Source organism: Lissotriton helveticus, chromosome 3_1 (genome assembly GCF_964261635.1).
Source record: "Lissotriton helveticus chromosome 3_1, aLisHel1.1, whole genome shotgun sequence".
NCBI classification, from domain to species: Eukaryota; Metazoa; Chordata; class Amphibia; order Caudata; family Salamandridae; genus Lissotriton; species Lissotriton helveticus.
This window is the reverse complement of record NC_136061.1, coordinates 849,996,677-850,015,929: the sequence shown is the minus strand read 5'-3', so window position 1 is coordinate 850,015,929 and position 19,253 is coordinate 849,996,677. Positions and strand designations below refer to the sequence as shown.

Here is a 19,253-nt window from a genome sequence, read left to right as displayed (position 1 = left end):
CTGGAGTTGCGCTGGATCTGTGACTCCAGACGAAAATTAAAACAGACACAAAATAATTCCATGTCAGTCAGGCCAATCATGCCTCAGGTTCTCCCATATAGGTGTAGGTCCCCAGCATATCTTCTTCTTTCTTTCCTGATTCAAGCAGCTAAGTACTTCGTTATATTGCTCTATTTGTTCCATGCCTTAACGTGTATTACATTCTGTTTGTGTTTATTACACTTTGACTGATGGCTGCTCGCCATCCCTGTGTTGCCACGGGAGTACACTCCAGCGCTCCATTTGCGACAGCCTGAAAGCCATGGTACTGCATGACTGTGGTGAGGCTGTCCGCCTTTAGAGGGTGCGTGTCACACTAGGACGCCTCTTCTTGCTCTGCAGGGGACGTGCTGCACCCGAATCAACGGTAATTGCCGAGCTTCACCCTGGGCAGCCCGCGCCTCTCTCCAGCTGCCTGGATGCCCTGACACCCGTAAAATACGGGTCTGTAAAATTCCATATTGATACAGTCCATACGCCTCATATTCAGGGAGCGCTTGTTAGTGCCATAATGTGCTATTTCAGAGGCTGGACCCAGGCATCTCACAGACCCTGTGACAAACAGGTGAGTCAGCCGCAGGGAACTGACCCCATTTTCGCTCTCAGTGCGTCCAAAAATATAAACTTGCTAGCCCAGTGCCATATTAGCTTAAGTGCTGATCTAAAGCTACATCCAGCCAAACGCTGTAACAACTCCTTTGCTACCAGGCCTCTCCCTGTGCTAAGAATTGGAAGGACCCCTGCTGGTGTCAGTCCCACGACTTGCTAGCACAAGCCTTAATACTTGCAAACCCCATAAAGGGCACTTCAAACGTAATGGAGGACAAGTACAAGGAAGAAGAGTACCTGCATGTCCTTCCCCTAGATGATAAAGTTTGCAAGGTGGGATAAGCCTCCACTCATCAAGCGGTGGCATCCACCATGGATCCTTTAGAGCACCACTTGATGTAGCTAACCTACGCCTGCCCTATACCCCTAAACCTCCTTGATGACTCCCACCTTGTACTGGTGCCCCACCTACGAATGGACTTGCTGCGAAGCACAAAAGCGACTCTGGGGTAGATTTGGGAGCTTTTGAACACTTTAAAAAGGCTTTTCTATCATGCTCTACATCTACCACTATGGGTGAAGCCTTGAATGCCCCCGATGACCCTATGTTCTCCCCTTGCCTTGACGATGACAACAACAAAGATTCACCCGATGTAGCAGCCCCGTCACGGCCTTGGCACCCCTCCCCGGTCGTTACCCAATCAAGGCTCTCAGGCCATTAGGATGCAGAGGAGACCTCTAATTTGCTAGATCCAGAGGATCTTATTTATCGCCGCTCTTTGGAGTGGGCCCCATCAGATACATTTGTCACGTATGTGGCAAGCCACCTGTGGAAACCTTTAGATAAGGAAGTCCGGGCGTGCCTGCAGGCCGAATGTCCGCGTCCCTCTCTCCAAGGTAAGGTGGCGCTCAACCCCATAGCTAGACACCAGGATGGCCACCTTCTGGCAAAGACATATTAGGGACCCCAAGAAAGGGATAGATAGGTTCTGGCGGTCCTGTCAGGACAAACATCTAGATGTATGTGGGCCCCTCACTAAAATTCTTGACTTGGCAGAGGAGGTCAAGACCTCCGGCACCCCGGTCTCTCCGGAAACTCTCTCAAGCTGGGTGCAGCATGCTGTGATATTTTTAAGGAATGCCCTTTCTGCTGAGAGGCATTGCTCCCTCTTACTCAAGGTTGGCCCTAGGTTGGGGGATCAGGCTATGACGGAGGCCGGGGCTTGGGGCAGGGAGGGCTATGCAGGTAGCCATATATCGAAGAGCTCAGCATGTTTGTTGCCACATTTACCTCCCTGAACAAGGCGCAAGCGTCTATAGAGAAAATATTCCACCCCCGAATTGTTGTTGGGGCCGGCTGTGGCAGTAGTTACTTGATTGGCCGCTTTTATACCCAAAGCCCTCCCGGACGCTTCAAGAAGACTCAGGATCAGTCCTGTCAGGGAGAGTTCTTCTGCACACACAGGGGACAATGGAGACTTAATTGCAGGGGATCCTCCAGTGGGCAGTTCCAAACCCAAGCAGGTGTGAGTTCACCGTTTTATCCAGACTAAAAGGTGGGGTGGGGCGCAGACTGGCCTGGTTCAGTCAAAATTGGGAGAAGTTAACCTCTGACATGTGGGTTCTACAGACAGTCAAGGGTTTCCACATAGAATTTCATGGGACCCCAGTTCAAGATTCACAGCCTTGTACACTAGTTTTTACAGAGGATCAGGCAGCCTTGATAGATCAGGAGGTTGCGGATTTTGCTGCAAAAAGATGCGATTACCAAGACCCACTTCCACCAAGCGGATTCCTCACCAACATCTTTTTAGTGGAAAAGAGAGATGGTGGGCAATGGCCACTGATCAATCTCAGAGAGTTCAATGGTTGGCTGGTCTATCACCATTTCAAGATGGAGGAAATCCATCTCTTGCATGATCATCTCCGCCTAGACAACTGGATGGTACGACTGGACTTAAAGGATGCATAACTGGAGGTCCTCATATTTCCCCCTCACCACAGGTTCCGCCAATTCAGGTGGTGAGATTAGTTTTACAAATTCACTACCCTTCTATTCGGTCTTTCCTCTGCCCCCTTGAGCTTCACCAAGGTGCTGAAACAGGTATTGGAGAACCTCAGGTCTCAAGTATTCTATCTAATATTATACTTAGACAATCTATTTCTCCTATATCAATGTTCGAATTGCTTGAAGGAACAATTGCAGATGACAATCCACTTACTGGAAAGTCTGTGCTTTATCCTCAACGAGCGGAAGTCACTTTTGGTTCCAACCAAACAGACATTTCTGGGTTTCGTCATCAACTCAGTAGAAAGGACCCTCAGACTGCCCTCCCGGAAGATAGTCAAGATTGGTAGAGAACTGCAAAGAACTCTGTCCAGACCAACAACCTCCCTCCGACAGGTGGCCTGTGTGGTAGGCCTGCTGTCTTCTTCCATACAGGCGATCTTCCCATTACAGGGCCCTACAATGGCTCAAGGCCCTGCACCTTTGCAAGGGATTACAGTACTTAGAACAGATTTCCCTCACAGAGGAGGTCAAGGACGAAATGCATTGGTGGCTGGCACACATGGAGGCCTGGAATGGTAAAGCCATATTCGGCTCTGACACAGATATAATTATCAAGTCCGACGCCAGTATCAGGTTGGGGTGCATGCTGCGGAGAATCCTTTGCAGGAGGAAAATGATCCGCAGAAGAATAACAACTCCACATCCATTGTTTAGAATTCCTGGCAGGATCATTTGCAGTCAAATGCTGGAAGAAGGACAGAGTGCAGTGTAGTGCAGTGTGCTCCGGAAGATAATATCTCAGGGGTCCGATATATCAACAATCTGGGTCCAAGGCTCTGGCAGACTTAGCCAAAGACTTTTGGGCCTTTTGTCTGTCCAACAATGTTACTATCACGGCGGAATATCTGCCCGGGGTCTACAATACGGTGGCAGACTGGTACTCCAGACAATGGTCCGACATGAGTTTGTACAAAAAATATAAGAAGGACGCTCATGCAATCTATATGCTTTCTCTATAGTCTCGCTAGAGCTCTATGGGCTGGACTTGACAAGTCATACAATTGATTGTGTTTTGTTTTTGTTGCCATTTTATTACATTTTTAAAGTTATTCTAAGTTTTTATATGTCTCTGAAAATACAAAAATTAAAAACATATTTGTGAAGCCACAAGAAATTCGTTAGTGCAAATATACAATTGATTCACTATAAAATACACGTCACAATTATTTTGGTGCATTGGAACAGTTTGAAAAGGGTACATGTATATTGAAACATTTAGTATGTCCCCTGAATCAACCACACAACCATCCTAACCTCTCACACACCACCACACTAACACTCTCTCATCACATACATGGCCTACCCTGCCTAAAATAGCATACATCGATGGTAATCACGGAGAGAACACTTCAGAGATATTCGCCATTGTGTTGCAAGCTGGGATTTCACAACAACTAGGGCAATGAATATTTCAGTGGAGATTCTGAATTATATCCACCTTCATCAGGAAAACCCTTTTATATGTTTAATAGTGAGTAGTAGGGGAATCATAAAAATCATGGATGCTTCTTTGGGATGCCAATTGGAGCTCACAAGAGTGAAAGGGTGAACCCAGTGTATCACTCATAGGACTAAAATTTGGTACAAACGTTTTTATGCATCCAACCAATATTGCAGCAATGTTTTAATATTCATGTACCTTTTTCAAACTGTAACAATGCACCAAAATAATTGTGACTCATATTTGTAAGTGAAACAATTGTATATTTGCACTAATGAATTAATTTCTTGTGGCATCACAAATGTTTTTAATTTTTGTATAATCAGAGAAATTTAAAAACTAAGAATGAGTTAAAAAATATAATAAAATGGCAACAAAAAAAACACAATCAATTGTATGACTTGGGCAGCACATTGAGCTCTAGTGAGCCTAAAGAGAAAGCATATAGGTCGTGTGGGAGCCCTCTTTTATTTTTGTGGTTGTTCCCCCTTGCTCCTAGACCTACAAATAAACCCACTGGGGGTACCTCTTAACATTTTATGATCTGACATGAGTTTATGGCAACTGAATTCTACTGTGATCAGACGACTGGAAACTCTGTAGCGCTCCTTCACAGTGGACCTCTTAGTATCCAGATTGGATCAGCAGGTTACCAGATATTTCAATTATAAGCCGGACCCTCTGGCAACAGCGATGGACGCATTCTTACAGGACTGGTCAGTGGAGACAGGTTACGCATTTCCCCAGTTCTCGATAATAATGTGATTATCTGTCCATGTGAGAAGACAGAAGGCAAAAGTAGTCATGGTCACTGCATGCTGGAGGTCTCAAGTGTGATTTCCAGTTCTTCTGGAACTTTCTTGGGATTCTCCAATGTGTCTACCCCAAGCTCCAGATTTCCTCTGCTATTCCCTGTGCAACTATCACTCGCTAGTGACCCAGGGGTGCATGCCATTCACGGCTCAGTGGATCATAGGCAAATCTGCTGAGTGCCAGGACCTTCGCAAGAGGCTGAGCAAATACGAATGAGAGAATGCTGGGCAGATGGCACAAATAAACACTATAGGTCTGCATGTTCAAGATGGGTGCGTTGGTGTGTTCAAAACAGTTGGCATACCATGGAGTGCAATGTGGTTCCCGTCATGAACTTTCTGGTGTCGCCAGGGTTTAGCTTATTGGACAATAAACTCTTATCGATCTGCCATTTCCGAGGGACATATTCCCATTCAGGGATCTCCTGTGGGAGAGCCCCCTTTGGTGTATAAACTGATCAGGTGGATATGTTTAGCGCTGCCTAGGAACACAGATATTCTTCCCTATGGGAAGTGAACAGAGTTCTCAATCTTTTTTCGCTCATGACAGAAGAATGAGGAGCTTTCGGTGAAGCTTGCCATGCTGCTATGTTTGGTGCTCTATCAGAGGGTCTTGGATGTCCGGGCCTGAGACATCACAGGTTGGATTTTTACTCCACAGGGACTCACATTTCATATTTCAAGGCGTACAAAGTCGAATTTGAGGTGGTATCTTACCTGGCTTTTGATAAAGCCCCAAAATTGTGTGTGGTGCGCACCTAATGGCATATGAGAACATGACAGAGGAACTCCATCCACCTGGAGAATGACAGCTGCTGATATCTCTCAAGAAACCTTTCAAAGCAGTATCTCTGCCCACCATAGCAATATGGCTCCGCTGGGTGATGGAGGAAGCGAGCATTAATGTCTCTCAGTTTGGCACTCATTCGGTTAGACGGTCAATGGCCTCATAAGCGTTCGCCGTAGGGGCCCGCCTAGAGGATATCATTAATGCTGCAGACTGGTCGTCTCACTTCATGTTTAAATGATTTTATTTTAAATCGGTTCTGTTTATAGGATCTATGGTGGTGGATAAGCTCTAAAGAAGCATAATCCTTGCCTCGGTCCTGACATAGAATGAAAGATTTCCTAGTAAGCATGAAGGAAAGTTTCAATTCTATACAGGACATGGATGCGAGGATCATTCCTGCAGAAGGTTTTTGAGAACTCTCCCGACAAAGGTAAACGGAATATTCTATTCACCTCTACGGATGTTGTATGGTCTAAGTATTGAGATTTTACATCTGGTTTATGGGACAAAATTCTTCTCTTTTCCTTTCCACAAGACTGGTTAATATGGTTCATGTCTTAAATGTACCCTAATACAGTACTACAGGATTTGAGTTATGAAGCACAGGTTCATGGCATTGTGTTAGATTTATTTTCAGGTTCTCGTGTGTCTAAAGGAGAGTAATTCCACTAGATGGAAGGGCTCCTGTTGTAGTCAGGAAAGAGGAAGATATTTTGGGGGCGTCCGCCTACATGGGAGGAACTGAAGCCTGACTGGCCAGACTGTTGTAGTTCTGTTTTTCCCCTTGCCTGATGGGAAAGTTCGTTTTGGAGGTTATTGTTGAAGTCTGCTGGAATGGAATAAACAAAAGAAAGTAGAGCATAATATTGCCTCTTTGTCCTTAGTACAATTTGAAATTTTCCTTCATGCTTACTAGGAAATATTTCATTTTATATTAAATTACTTTAATGTTTGTATTTAGATTTTCTCACTGATGTTGTAAAAGACATGACATGTTTTGGACTTGGCTGATTCATACCTACCCGCTCATGTCCAATTGGAAGGGCAGTGACGGTGTAGATGTTCTTTTTGCCATCATATACTGGTTTCCGGTCACCGAAGATCTGAGGTTTGAAGTGCTGTACCATATATTCCACAACTTCCCTGAAACAGAGAGAAAGATTAAAGGAACCAGGTAAGAAAAAAGGTTTAGAAAGGGAGACCAGAAATATCAAACTAGACTGTATTCTATAATCTCCATTATTTCCCTCTACAGATCCACATTACTCAATCTTTCAAATTTGAATAGAAGTGATGATAAAATTAATACTGTTGAGCTATGTAACAGTAATAGGCAAATCATTCATTTCACTGGGCTATCTAATGAGGCCCAGGATCCTCCACAATGCAACCAATGAAAATAGACAGCAGGCAGGACATCCTCCTTTACTGGTTATCCAGTGTTTGAACACAGCCAAGGCCAATCCCCTCAATTGTGCATCCAAAGATCGAATGCAAACCACAGCATATGCACTCAAACGGAGTATGCAATTAATGCAGACCACTCTCCACAGATCTCATCTATTGGCATAACCAGGGAATAGAAGCAAATCAGCACACCACCATTAAAGTACTTCACAACACACCAGCAGACCCCCAATAAACTTTTAACCATGGAGAGCATGTTGACACCTCAACTAATCTAGTGCTCCTTTAATCCAATTGGACTGCTCTGCAGCTTCCAAGAGCTAAACTATTCCGGAGCAACTGAAAGCTGTTACATTACCTTTGAAGCTGAACTCGGACAAGACAGAGGTCCTCATCCTCGGCTCCACCCCCTCAGCCTGGGACGTCTCCTGGTGGCCGTCCGCACTGGGAGCAGCACCGACACCCACCGACCACGCACGCAACCTGGGGTTTATCCTCGACTCAACACTCTCCATGACAAAGCAAGTCAATGCCGTCTCGTCCTCCTGCTTCAACACCCTCCGCAAGATCTACAGGTGGATCCCCACCAAAACAAGAAGAACGGTCACCCAGGCCCTCGTGAGCAGCAGGCTGGGCTACAGAAACGCCCTCTATGCAGGAGCCTTGGCCAAACTCCAGAAACGACTACAACGTATACAGAATGCCTCTGCACGCCTGATCCTCGACATCCCGCGCCACAACCACATCACACCGCACCTGAGAGACCTGCACTGGCTCCCCGTCAACAAGAGGATCACCTTCAAGCTCCTCACTCATGCACACAAGACGCTCCACAACACCGGACCGGCATATCTCAACAGACGACAGACCTTCTACATCCCAAACCGACAGCTCCGCTCAGCCGACCTTGCCCTCACCACCGTCCCCCGCATCCGAAGAGCGACCACTGGCGGCAGATCATTCTTCCACCTCGCCGTCAAGACCTGGAACACCCTCCCCATCCTCCTACGGCAAACCCAGGACCTACTAACCTTCAGGATGCTCCTAAAGACCTGGCTATTCGAGCAGTAGCAGCACCCCTCCCCCATCCCCCCCCCCTCCCAGCACATGAGACCCTCACGGGTGAGTAGTGCGCTTTACAAATGGATTGATCGATTGATTAAAGTGGAAATACAGATATTTTCTTTCCACTTTCAGATTTTGGTCTTCAGAGAGCTGCCAATAAGAAGCCACTCCTTGGGCAAAATTTAGAACATCATTTTCAGAATTAAACTGTATTGACTTCAAAGGAAAAGTCCAGAGATGTTCAAAGAGAGGAAATTAGAGCTAAAAAGTTACATTTTGAGGTGCAATTTTCCTTTCAATGTTTTCACTGCTTCCATACATTAAGGGATTTGCAGAAGAGAGTGTCACAACTAGATATCATCACAAACGTGCCAAATCCACCTGAGCCTTTGAAGGGGTTGATCCAACCATTCTACCACAAATCTCCATCCTTATCTATAGAGACAAACACACAATGCTCCACCCCCACTTGGCATAATCATTATATTCTATTAAAGAACCCGACATGGCCAGTTTTGTAGATTCGTCTTAAATGGATATTGGCAGACTCATATTTGAATTTGAATTTCAAAATCACAGGCTTTTCTCTTTGGTCACTTTTTTTCTTCCAGTGGCTCACTATCTTTTTCTTTTCGTTTTCTTTTTTATAACAAAGTATTCTTAGTAATATTAAGACAAATTGTATGTGAGGACAGAAGGAGATTGATTACACTTGTCCTACTACACTATATTGTCCAGTAGCCACAATGACAAAACCATACAAATGACATTCATTACCCATGGGAAAAACTGTAGTTCAAACTTCCAATCACATTTGAAACAGTATATGTGATCCTTTCTGTTCAGCCTCTCTATCTTTCTTCACGACTCCAACAGTAAATAGGTAGGCTTTCCCCTCAGAGTTTCCTGTTTATTATTGAACGATTGTGGTATGTTTTCGCTGCACAATCTTTCTTTCTTATAGGTGGCACTGATGCGCATACTGCAGTGACTGTCTGGCAGATGCAGCGTAGTCTGCTGGCCACTAGGCGTAGCACATGTACGTCTACGACTCCATTAAGATCATAGAGTCTATCCTGAGCATTGGGCTTAATTGAAAACAATTTGCACACACTGCAGGACTATTTGTGAAAATCTGTCAATAAATAATTCAATGTCAGGGCCGAAGGCTCCGATTATGCTTCTCTTTGTTTACACTTCAAATTTCAGCAGCCAATCATATGAAAACCTTTTTAACAACATTATATTTCTCATGACCACCTCATAGTCACTGTTAGAATTGGGGGTCTCTGGTTGGCACAGGTATGCACTTATGACAAACAGGGACCTTCTCCTTTAGTCAGGGCAAGGGAACTACTCCTTAAGAATAACCCCTGCTCACCCTTTAGGTTGCGTGGCACGAGCAGACAAGGCTAATCCTCAGGGCGCTAAGTCAGTTAAGCATTTATGACCACATACATTAAAATCACAGATCCACCACAAATGGACACCAGGCGTACATTTTGTATCAAAAATACGTAGACTTTATGTAAAAAATATGTTACTACGCAGTTTTATCACAAGACCAATATAACTTTAAGAAATGAGGCCACAGTACTTTCGTTTGGAGAAGAGTTCTTTAAAGTTCTTAATTACTGCTTACTTCGCAAGGTCCATTGACTTAAAACACTGTCCCTCACCACTTAAAGCGGATTCTGATTTCTTGGCACAGTTCGTTGAAGATTGTGCGCTGCGTAGCGCTCTGGTGTACTCTGTGCGGGGAGAACATGGAGGCCCTCCCGATGCACACGCGCCTCGCGGTACGGGGCGTACGGCGCGTCAAGTCTTTACGGAGGGGTACGAGTCGCAGTGCGGCCGTGCGACTCGTTCGTGTTTACAGCAATGCGGGGAAAACAAACGTTGCGGACCCAGAGTCCGATGCAAACTCCTACCAGAGTTCAAATGGCACAGTACCTTGGTTCGATGATTCACAAGCAGTTAGGGTTTCCAACGTTGCGGACCGGTGAAGGTGGTCTGGGACGGGTTCGCAGCTTCCCTGCCGGGCACGGCTTGTATCAGCCACAGAGACCGAGGCGGAGGAGCGGGGCTCTGGGAGGCGGGGCGGACGGTCCGGGGCTTACGCTGCTTTGGGGCACTCACCGGGGCGGCGCCGGAGCCGATCCTCTCGGACAATGCTTTGGGGCGGTTGGGGGGGTCGGGCGGCACGGAGCGGCCGGTAGAGGCGTACGGGCAGGCTCGAGGTGTGGCGCGGACCCAAGTGGCACAAAGCGCTAGTGCGGTCCAGGCGTACGAACTGTACGGGGACTCCCGCTGGGTTTGGGCCGGTTGTCTCTGGCGGCTGGGGCGATCAGTGACCAGTACGCCTCTTCAGGAAGGAGGGGCAGGATACGGGGCGGCCCAGGCAGGACGGGATCGACACGGCTCAACGGAGCGGAGTCACCGTGGCGGGGCGGCTAGGCATGAGCTGCTCACTTGGGGAAAATGAGGCACAAAGGGGAGTCACAGCTGCCGGCGGCACAGAGGCAGGTCAACACACAGCCAAGAACGTCGTCAGGAGAGGCGGCAAGAGTCCAATGATCCCGGGACTCTGGTCAGGGGGCAAGCTGAATTCCAAGCCCTTGGAGATTGTTTTAGGCACAAAAGTTGCAACGTCCTTTCTGGTCTTGTCCTCTCCTTTCTCAGCAAGGCACCAACTGCAGGCCAGTCCTTCAGGTCAGGGACAGCCTTTCCTCCTTCAGCTTCTCTTGGTCCTTCTAGTCGGGAAGAGGTTCTTCGTGGTCAAAACAGGATCTGATTTGTTAGGAGCAGAGCTCCTCTTTATACACAGTTTCTTTTGTACCTTCAGGCCAGGGGGGCCTTTGCATAGTCCAATTCAACTCTGGAGCCCTTTGTTTTGCAGTCTCTGGTTTCTCCTTTCAGTGAGCAGGGCAGGGACCTCTGACGCTCCGCAGGAGGTGGAGCCAGTATTGTGGTGACAAGTACAGTCCAGGAGCACTCTGTTGACAGTCTTCCCCTCCCTCTTCACAAAGTGCAGGGCAGAGTTATCAGTCGCTCCCCAGGGGGCGGAGCCAGCATTGAGGTGGCAGAGCACAGCCCTATTCAGAGTCAAGGGGCACTTCCTCCACCCATCCTGGTGTAAACCCTCTATTCACCACCTGTCAGCCCTAGCCCTGTCACTCACAGAAACCAGACGACAGATACACATCCTAGCAGAGGCGGGCTGAAATGGGTAGGCAAGCAAATACTAACTTTCTAAAAGTTGTATTTGCAAACACAGGATATTAAAATAAACTTTACTAAAAGACGTATTTTATTATTTTGAGTTCAGGCATACTAAACTTGACTTTCTACCATGTTCCCTAAGCCTACTGGGATTATAGAGTGTAATAATTCCAGCAGCCCATTCTGGCCTATGTGGGTGTACTTGTAAAGCGCACTGCGACTCCATGGAGTATCCTGGCGCTGAAGACCGCTGGGGAACCCGTCCTGGTTTTCCCTGTGAGATGGTCCCTTTCTGGGTATCTCCAAGGTGAAACCAGGCATCCCTGGCGTCTGTGGGGGGCCGTTGTAGAGATGAGGTAAGCTTAATGCCCAGAGTTGCCGAGTGTGTTCCCTGGTTAGAGTAGGCCCCGAGGCAAGAATTATCGAGTCCGTTTTGACCCTGGTCCACAACCCTGCCGCGTCGGGAATTGAACCCTGGTCACGGGCCGTTCTCTGCTTACGGGTCTGCAGCCTCTAACCAGTGAGCCACACCACTCCACGAGTGGCTATGAGAACAGGACATGCCACACACATCAGGGCTTGTCCTTCCTTATGCTTACAATGCACCCTGCCCTTGGGCCTACCATAGGGGTGACTCACATGAAGTAAAGGGAAGGTTTAGAGGCTGGCAAGTGGGTGCACTTGCCCAGCCAGCATGACAGTACCAGACTGGACGCAGGTTCTGCAGTGGCAGACCTTAGACACCTTTTACTAGGCCGCTTCTGTGGTGGCACAACTAGTGCTGCAGGCCCATCAGCAGCATTTGTATTTACAAGCCCTGGCACTCCTGGTGCACTCTACTGGGGACTGACAGTAAACCAAATAAGCCAATCATGGAAATCAATTACAGGTACACTTTTCATAGGGAGAACTTGCACTGTGGCACTGATTGGCAGTGGCACAGTGCCCTGAGCAGCTAACACCAGTAAAACATCTGAGGCACATCAGCGAAAAGTGGAAGGGAGACTCACGCCAAGGTGCCAGGACTAACAGCCACATGATCAACCAAAGAGTTCCAGCCCTATATTACCCTCTAGCAACAATATAGCTTCCTCTTTTTTTGCTGTTTCGCAGCAAGTTAAGTGCATTCCTCTATTATTGAGCATTTGATTTAGTATTGTTATCAATTGTGATCTTATTTCCAATGGCACGTGCGTTCTACTGTGTATAGGACCTGTTATACTGTGTTTGACGTATCTGTAATACAGTGTTTTTTTTCCTTTGGCACCGAGGCGCGCTGCGAGCCGCTTGTGCGCAATACTGATTGCAGATTTCGCAACAGTAAATATTCGTGTTTTTCATCCCGGCAGGATGGAATGTTGCACCCGCCTTGATATTTGTGTGGATCTGGAGAATGGGAATGAGGACGCACAACTGTCACGCGGTCCTCTTTTTACATAAATGATTGGGTGGCTCATGTGCATGCGCGGCGGCCATATTGACTCATTATCGTATTAGCAGGCAATTTGTGAACAAGGTAAGACATGTGTCTTTCTCGCTTGCCTCAGTCTTTCATTTTGACTCCCCGTGTACGCCTGGTAGGTTGCTCTCCCACAAAACTGGAAAACTGGCATAGGCTCTGCCTAGAGCTTGGTAGAAGTCCCTCCTCATTTTAAGTGGTATGCCACACCATGTGGTTTGTCTTGACCTGCAGTTGGGGTGCGATCTGCTTATTTCCCCTGAGTGCTCCTGATTGGTAGTTTGCGGTATCCTCCACCTGCCCTGTGGTCCTCTATACCCTCTTGAGCATCTTATATATCTGCTGGGCAGAAGTTTAAGAATGGAAGAGTACTATGATGACAATATGGAGGGCTATTATTTTGACAACCCTGATGAACCTAGTGGACGTGCTTGAAGCTGGGGTACAGCATTCCAAGAACAAAGCCCTGGTGAGGGCCACTGAACCTCTAAATCGACACCTATGTGGGTATGCTGAGCAGCAACTGGAAGCGGCCAATCAGCTCCCCAGGCCAAGACAAGAGCAAAAACCCCTAAGGGCCACCACACTACAGATGTTGAAAGGTTGGTGCGTTCTCTAGCGAAATACCAAGATTATAGCTCTTCACATGCCCCCACAGTTCCAAATGCGAGGCAGGATGACTCTAGCTCTTCTTCGTCCCAGAGTAAGGAGACAAACCATACCTTAGTAAGCACAAGGTTCAAAAAGGATGTCAGAGCCTGGCTAAGATCCGAGTGCCCCAGACCAGATCTTCCAGGCAAGGTCACTGACACACCTGAGGTGAATCCCACCCTAGTTACCTACCTGAAAAAATATTCTTGAAGGAATCTTATAGCAACTTTCAGTAATATAGATAAGTGTCAGGGGTCCCTCAAAAAGGTCTTCCGTTCACTCTTTGTGAGGGTCGGATGCTTCCGGGGGAGGGCGTTGTCAATCACCAAGGTATGCAAAAAGGTTTCTTTCAACAAGGTAGAGGTGGATACCAAGATTCTTCCAACAATTTCACTTTCTAGCCCTCTCGGCCCCGAACCAACAAGAACCATTTCAGGAAGGGACGATACGGAGGGTCACAGGGTTCTGCCCAGGAGTCTGGCGCCACATTTAGAGGTGCTACTGGGAGGCAGGACAAGGTTAGTCCTACACAACTGGCAGAGTATTACACAAGATCCTTGGGTTCTACAGGCCATTCAGGGTTACAAGTGAGAGCTCTACAGCTCCCTGATGCAGACCGCCTATCCTCCCACAATGTTTTTTCCCAACAAGAGCAAGACTTCATCTCCTCAGAGGTTCAAGCTCTGCTGCAGAAAGGCACCACAGAGGTGTTGTTTCCCTAGCCAAACAGGTTTCTTAGTTGCATGTTCTTAGTGGAGTAGAAGAAAGACTGGTCCAGCTTGGTGCTGAATCTGAAGGATTTCAATGGTTGGATTGTTTACTGCCATTTCAAGATGGAGGAGATCCATCTCTTAAGGGATATTCTTCAGGAGGAAGATTGGAAGGTCCGGTTAGATCTAAAAGACGCCCACCTAACCGTCCCCATTTTCTTGCCTCACCTGCATTTTCTTCAGTTCCTCTGGCAAGGTTGTGGTTACGAATATAATATCCCCCCTTTTGGTCTCCCCTCCATCCCCAGGTGCATCATGAGAGGTGTTCATCTAATTATCTACCTAGAGAACATCATTATCATATCCTCAGTTGGCCCTAACCCACTCAGAGTTGACAATTCTTCTCCTACAAGATCTTGGCTTCATCATAAACGCTCAGAAGTCAATCCTGACTCCATCCCAATGGCTGGAGTTCTTGGATTTTCAAGTGAATGCCCTCCTGTCCCAACAAATTCTTCCCCCCAGAAACTCTGAGGTATCAAGGAAGAATTGAGGTCGACACTGAGCAGGCATACTCTATCCTTGAGGCTGATTGCTCGCATTGTGGGACTGTTAGCCTCATTGATTTGGGCCATATTTCCTGGTCTTCTTATCACCCCTTCAGAGACTCAAAATTCATAATCTCTGAAAGGGCCTCAGCTACCCGGAGCAGATTCTTCTTTCAGAAGAGACAAGGACGGAGAAGCAATGGTGATTGAACCAAATGGAGGTAATAATCGAGTCCGATGACAGCTGATTGGGTTGAGGGACTCAATGCGGTCCCATCTCGATGGGGGTTCGTTGGTCCAAAGCAGAGCTGGATCTCCACATCAATTGCTTAGCTCTCCTGACGGCTTTGTTTGCGATTCAGAGCATCTCCCCGAAGAAGTCAGATTGTTGCATACTTCTTCATATGGACAATATCTCGGGAGTGCATTATGTGAACAAGTTGGGCAGGACAAAATCCCGCCTTCTTTCAGAGATAGCCAAAGATTTTTGTATTTTTTTTTTCAAATTCTTTTTATTAACAGTTATCAACTTCAACTAGAAAATAGGGCACATCACTATAATGTACACAATCCAATCAGGCACATTCAAAGTTATCCACGACATAGCACATTGTACACTATGGGACAAATCAAGGAGAATGCATGTCATCAAGGGCTGGTTGCAGTGGAGGGGTACAAATATTACCACTGTAGTGATTCCAAGGCCCCCATATCCGGGACCACTTCCTGGGGCAGCCTCGAGCCACATAAACCTTCTTTTCACGGAACATGCACCAGTCCATGTGGGTCTTCCAGTCTTTCAGCGTTGGAGGGGCGGCTGCCCCCCAAGCCTGGGCTATGTTCCTTTTAGCCACCATAAAACCAAGTGTGGTCCATTGTGTTTGGTGTGTGTTTAGGTCAGTGGGCTCCAATATTTTGAGCAAACACCTACGCGCCTCTGGGAGCAGGGGGATTCCTAAGACCGTCCCCACCACTCCATGAATGTCCCTCCAGTAGGACTGGACAAGTGAGCATTCCCAGATGATATGTAGGAACGTACCCAGCTGGCCACACCGTCTACGACAGTCCCCCGTGGGTGCCCTTCCTATCAGTGCTAGTCTAGGATCCGTCATGTATATTCTGTGTAGGATTTTGAGTTGGACCAGTCGCAGTCTTGCAGGGCTAGCTACCACTCTTGGAGATGACACAGCCTCCTGCCAGTCTTCGTCGTCCAGTTCAAAACGGTCCGCCACCCATTTTTGTCGGAGCTGTGTGGGAGGGTCTTCCATGTTATATATTAACTTATTGTAAATCAAAGAGATATACTTCTCAGGGAGGTGACCATCCAATATTGTACTTTCCTGTGGAGAGGACTCGGGTGGGGGGAAGAACCTTGGGGGAAGGCTGAACTCAGGGCATGTCGTATTTGTCTGTAGCGAAAGTGTTCCGAGTCAGCCAGCTCATGCTGCTCTTGCAGGGAAGCAAACGTTTTTATGTCACCGTTTTCCCACATGTCTTGGATGCAGGAGATGTCTATCATATCCCACTTATGAAATCCCTTTGTCTGCCATAGGTGGCCCAGCTTCGCGGACTCCCATAAGGGGGTGGCCAATGTCAATTTACCCTCCCAACCCAGTTGGCGGTGTGCCAGACGGTGATCGAGTGCCCGGTGGGGCCTGTTGGTGAAGGTCGAGCTGGTTTGGAATATAGTGCTCTATTATAGTTCCCACCCAGGAGAAGCCATCTGTCCATTCAATAGCCAGGGTCATCTGGAGCTCCATAGGTTCCATGGTTGATGGCGGCCAGGTGGGCGGGCCAATAATATTTTTTGATGTCAGGAAGGACGATACCTCCGTCATACCATTTCAGAGTCAATTTACTGAGAGCTATACGCGGTGGACCATTCCACAGTAATTCCCTCTGGAGTCGTTCAATTTCTTTAACCTCTTCCACGCTCATGACGAGCTCAGCTCGTCATGAGGCACACTGGAGCTGTGCTCATGACAAGGTGAGCTCGTCATGAACAATGGGTTTCAAAGCTTTTCAGCACAGGAGGGGAAAAGCCATAGCAGCCAAGTGGTTAAAGTAAGCAGGTGGGACTGCTTCTAGTGAGTTTTGTAGGGCATAGAGGAAGCGGGGGAGGGACATCATTTTGAAAAGAGCGGTCCTCCCTAGGAAGGACAATGGGAGAGTTCTCCAACTGGCAATGTCTCGCTGCAGAAGGTGGAGAGGGGGAAGGAGATTATTGTTATATCGGAGTGTAGGATTCAAGGATACAAATATCCCTAAGTATTTGAACCCCGAACAACTAATTTGGATTGGGCAGTTGGGGGGCAAGGTAGGTATTCCCCCATAAAGGGGATACAAATGAGATTTAGCCCAGTTAATTTTGAATCCGGAGTATCTCCCAAACACTGCCAATATGTCCAATAAGGCAACTAAAGATTTGCGAGGGTCGGTAAGGTAGAGTAATACGTCATCTGCGTAAAGTGATATCCGATCTTCCCAATCTACTGACCAGCGGAATCCTCGGATCACTAGATCCTGCCGGATCCAGGCCGCAAGCGGCAATAGTGCCAAGGCAAATAAAAGGGGGGGAGAGCGGGCAACCCTGACGGGTGCCTCGACTCAGAGTGAAGGTGTCCGATTGCTTATTATTGACTACAACCTTCGCCAGTGGTGCCACATGTAAGAGACAGACCCATTGTAGTGTAGTTCCTATATTCCCAATAGGCTCTGTGCATTAGAATAATATAAACAGCAGTTTAGACGTAGGACTGTGGTCATCTAGGTCTCTACTGACTATATTAGACTTAATTAGGTTTGCCAGCTAGCTCAGAGGTCACTACAAACTTTCTCGAGTAAACAAGGATGTGTTAACTTCCCTGAATAGACAAGAAGAGATTAGCTTCTGACAACCGCATAAACATGACAACTTTGCTCCCTCAGAATAAAGAGTATATCTCCAGAGTCGTGTGAAAACAATAGACAGCTATTTCACTCAGTCAATCGTGCATGCTTAATTTCACCAGGAGTGCAGAGAAATAGAGAGACGGGCGTTTTCAATAAAAGTTGTTATTTATTGAGCATTCTTCTTTCTCATGCAAGAGAAATGAATTGCCACAATTGCAATACTTGTCATAAGGTAAAGTGCGTACAGTAAAAGTAGTATTATGAAATAATACTGTAAAAGCATTGATATGGTTTCTTAGCCATATGATACTTTAAAATGGATAAAATATATACATACATAAAAACATTGACTAACGTACTCAACTGTTGCTAATATACGCCTATCCCGGTGTACCTGACCTAAGCCTAATACGTGGGAAGGAGTAAGTAAGTTGCAGTTTAAGTTAAGTTGTTTTTTTGCCAAGAATCTGAATCAAGAAATCTCTTAAGGTTTTAGTCAGCTCCGTTTTTAGAATGAAGGAGGTCTTGTATCTCTCTCTCAGGACTCGATCTCCCAGCAACCCGCAAGGGTGACTGGAAACACCGGCGGTGGAATTTCTCTGCAGAAGAAAAGACAGCGTCTCTCTCAGTGCGTCAAATGGGAGGGTCGGCTTCTTTCGGCTCTCGCATCGGCTGGGCTTCGGGAAAGTAGATAGCCGCTCAGCTCCAAACCACCGTGTGTTTGCTTAAGGCAACGTTGGTATATTTATACCTGAAAGGTGCCGTGTTTGACGTAAGGTTGGACATAAGACGTCACTAAGAACTTGCAGTTCTTTCTGGACTCCAGGAGTTCTTGTGCAAATCAAAACAAAAGCAGGGGGATTTCCCAGGCTGCTGGAGGCTTGGTTTGTTTAAAGAACACGTTGTGCTTTCTAGGAGTCTATGGGAGTAGCCTTGCCGTATTTGGACTGCATTGGCTATGCCTAAATATGGACATGATTCTTATGCTTTTATAAGGATATGTTTTGTTATAACCACATAAGGGCATGAATCGGGGATATCTAATTAGGGTCCTAGATAGATTCACAACACCATCTGATGAATAATGGACCAAACCCCAGCTTCTGGAGTACAGCGAAGAGATAAGGCCATTCGACCATATCAAATGCCATTGTAGCGTCTAGGGAAACCAAGACCGCTGGTTCGCGTATTGTATCTGCTCTGCCAAGCACCCCATGAACACGGCGAAGGTTTAATGCCGTATTCCGGCGTGGGATAAAGCCAGATTGATCTGGGTGTATGAGAGTTGATATGACTTTAACTAGGCGATTGGCAAGAACCTTCGCAAGGATTTTCGGCTCAGCATTGATAAGAGAAATGGGCCGATATGATGCACAGTCTGTTTTTGGTTTGCCATCTTTATGGATCACAACGATGTTAGCTATGCGTTGATGTAGCGGAAGTTCTCCTAACTCCCTACTTTCCTCTTACATGGCTTTAAGGTAAGCTGATATTTTGTTCGGGTAGAGTTTATTAATTCTATGGGTATCCCATCATGGCCAGAGGCCTTACCAGATTGAAGCGATCTAATGGCCTGGGCGATTTCATCTGTGGTCAG

The 19,253-nt window shown here is 46.9% G+C and overlaps 1 protein-coding gene across 2 annotated transcripts in view; it reads right to left on the bottom strand.

Moving 5' to 3' along the window:
• The window catches only part of LOC144823030 (protein argonaute-1), a 297,743-nt gene that overhangs the window by 149,011 nt on the left and 129,479 nt on the right, over positions 1 to 19,253 (bottom strand). For both annotated transcript variants that reach the window (XM_078681165.1, XM_078681166.1), the window contains exon 3: positions 6,725 to 6,845. In XM_078681165.1, coding sequence (XP_078537291.1) covers positions 6,725 to 6,845 — 121 coding nt within the window. The remainder of the gene's footprint in view (positions 1 to 6,724; positions 6,846 to 19,253) is intronic.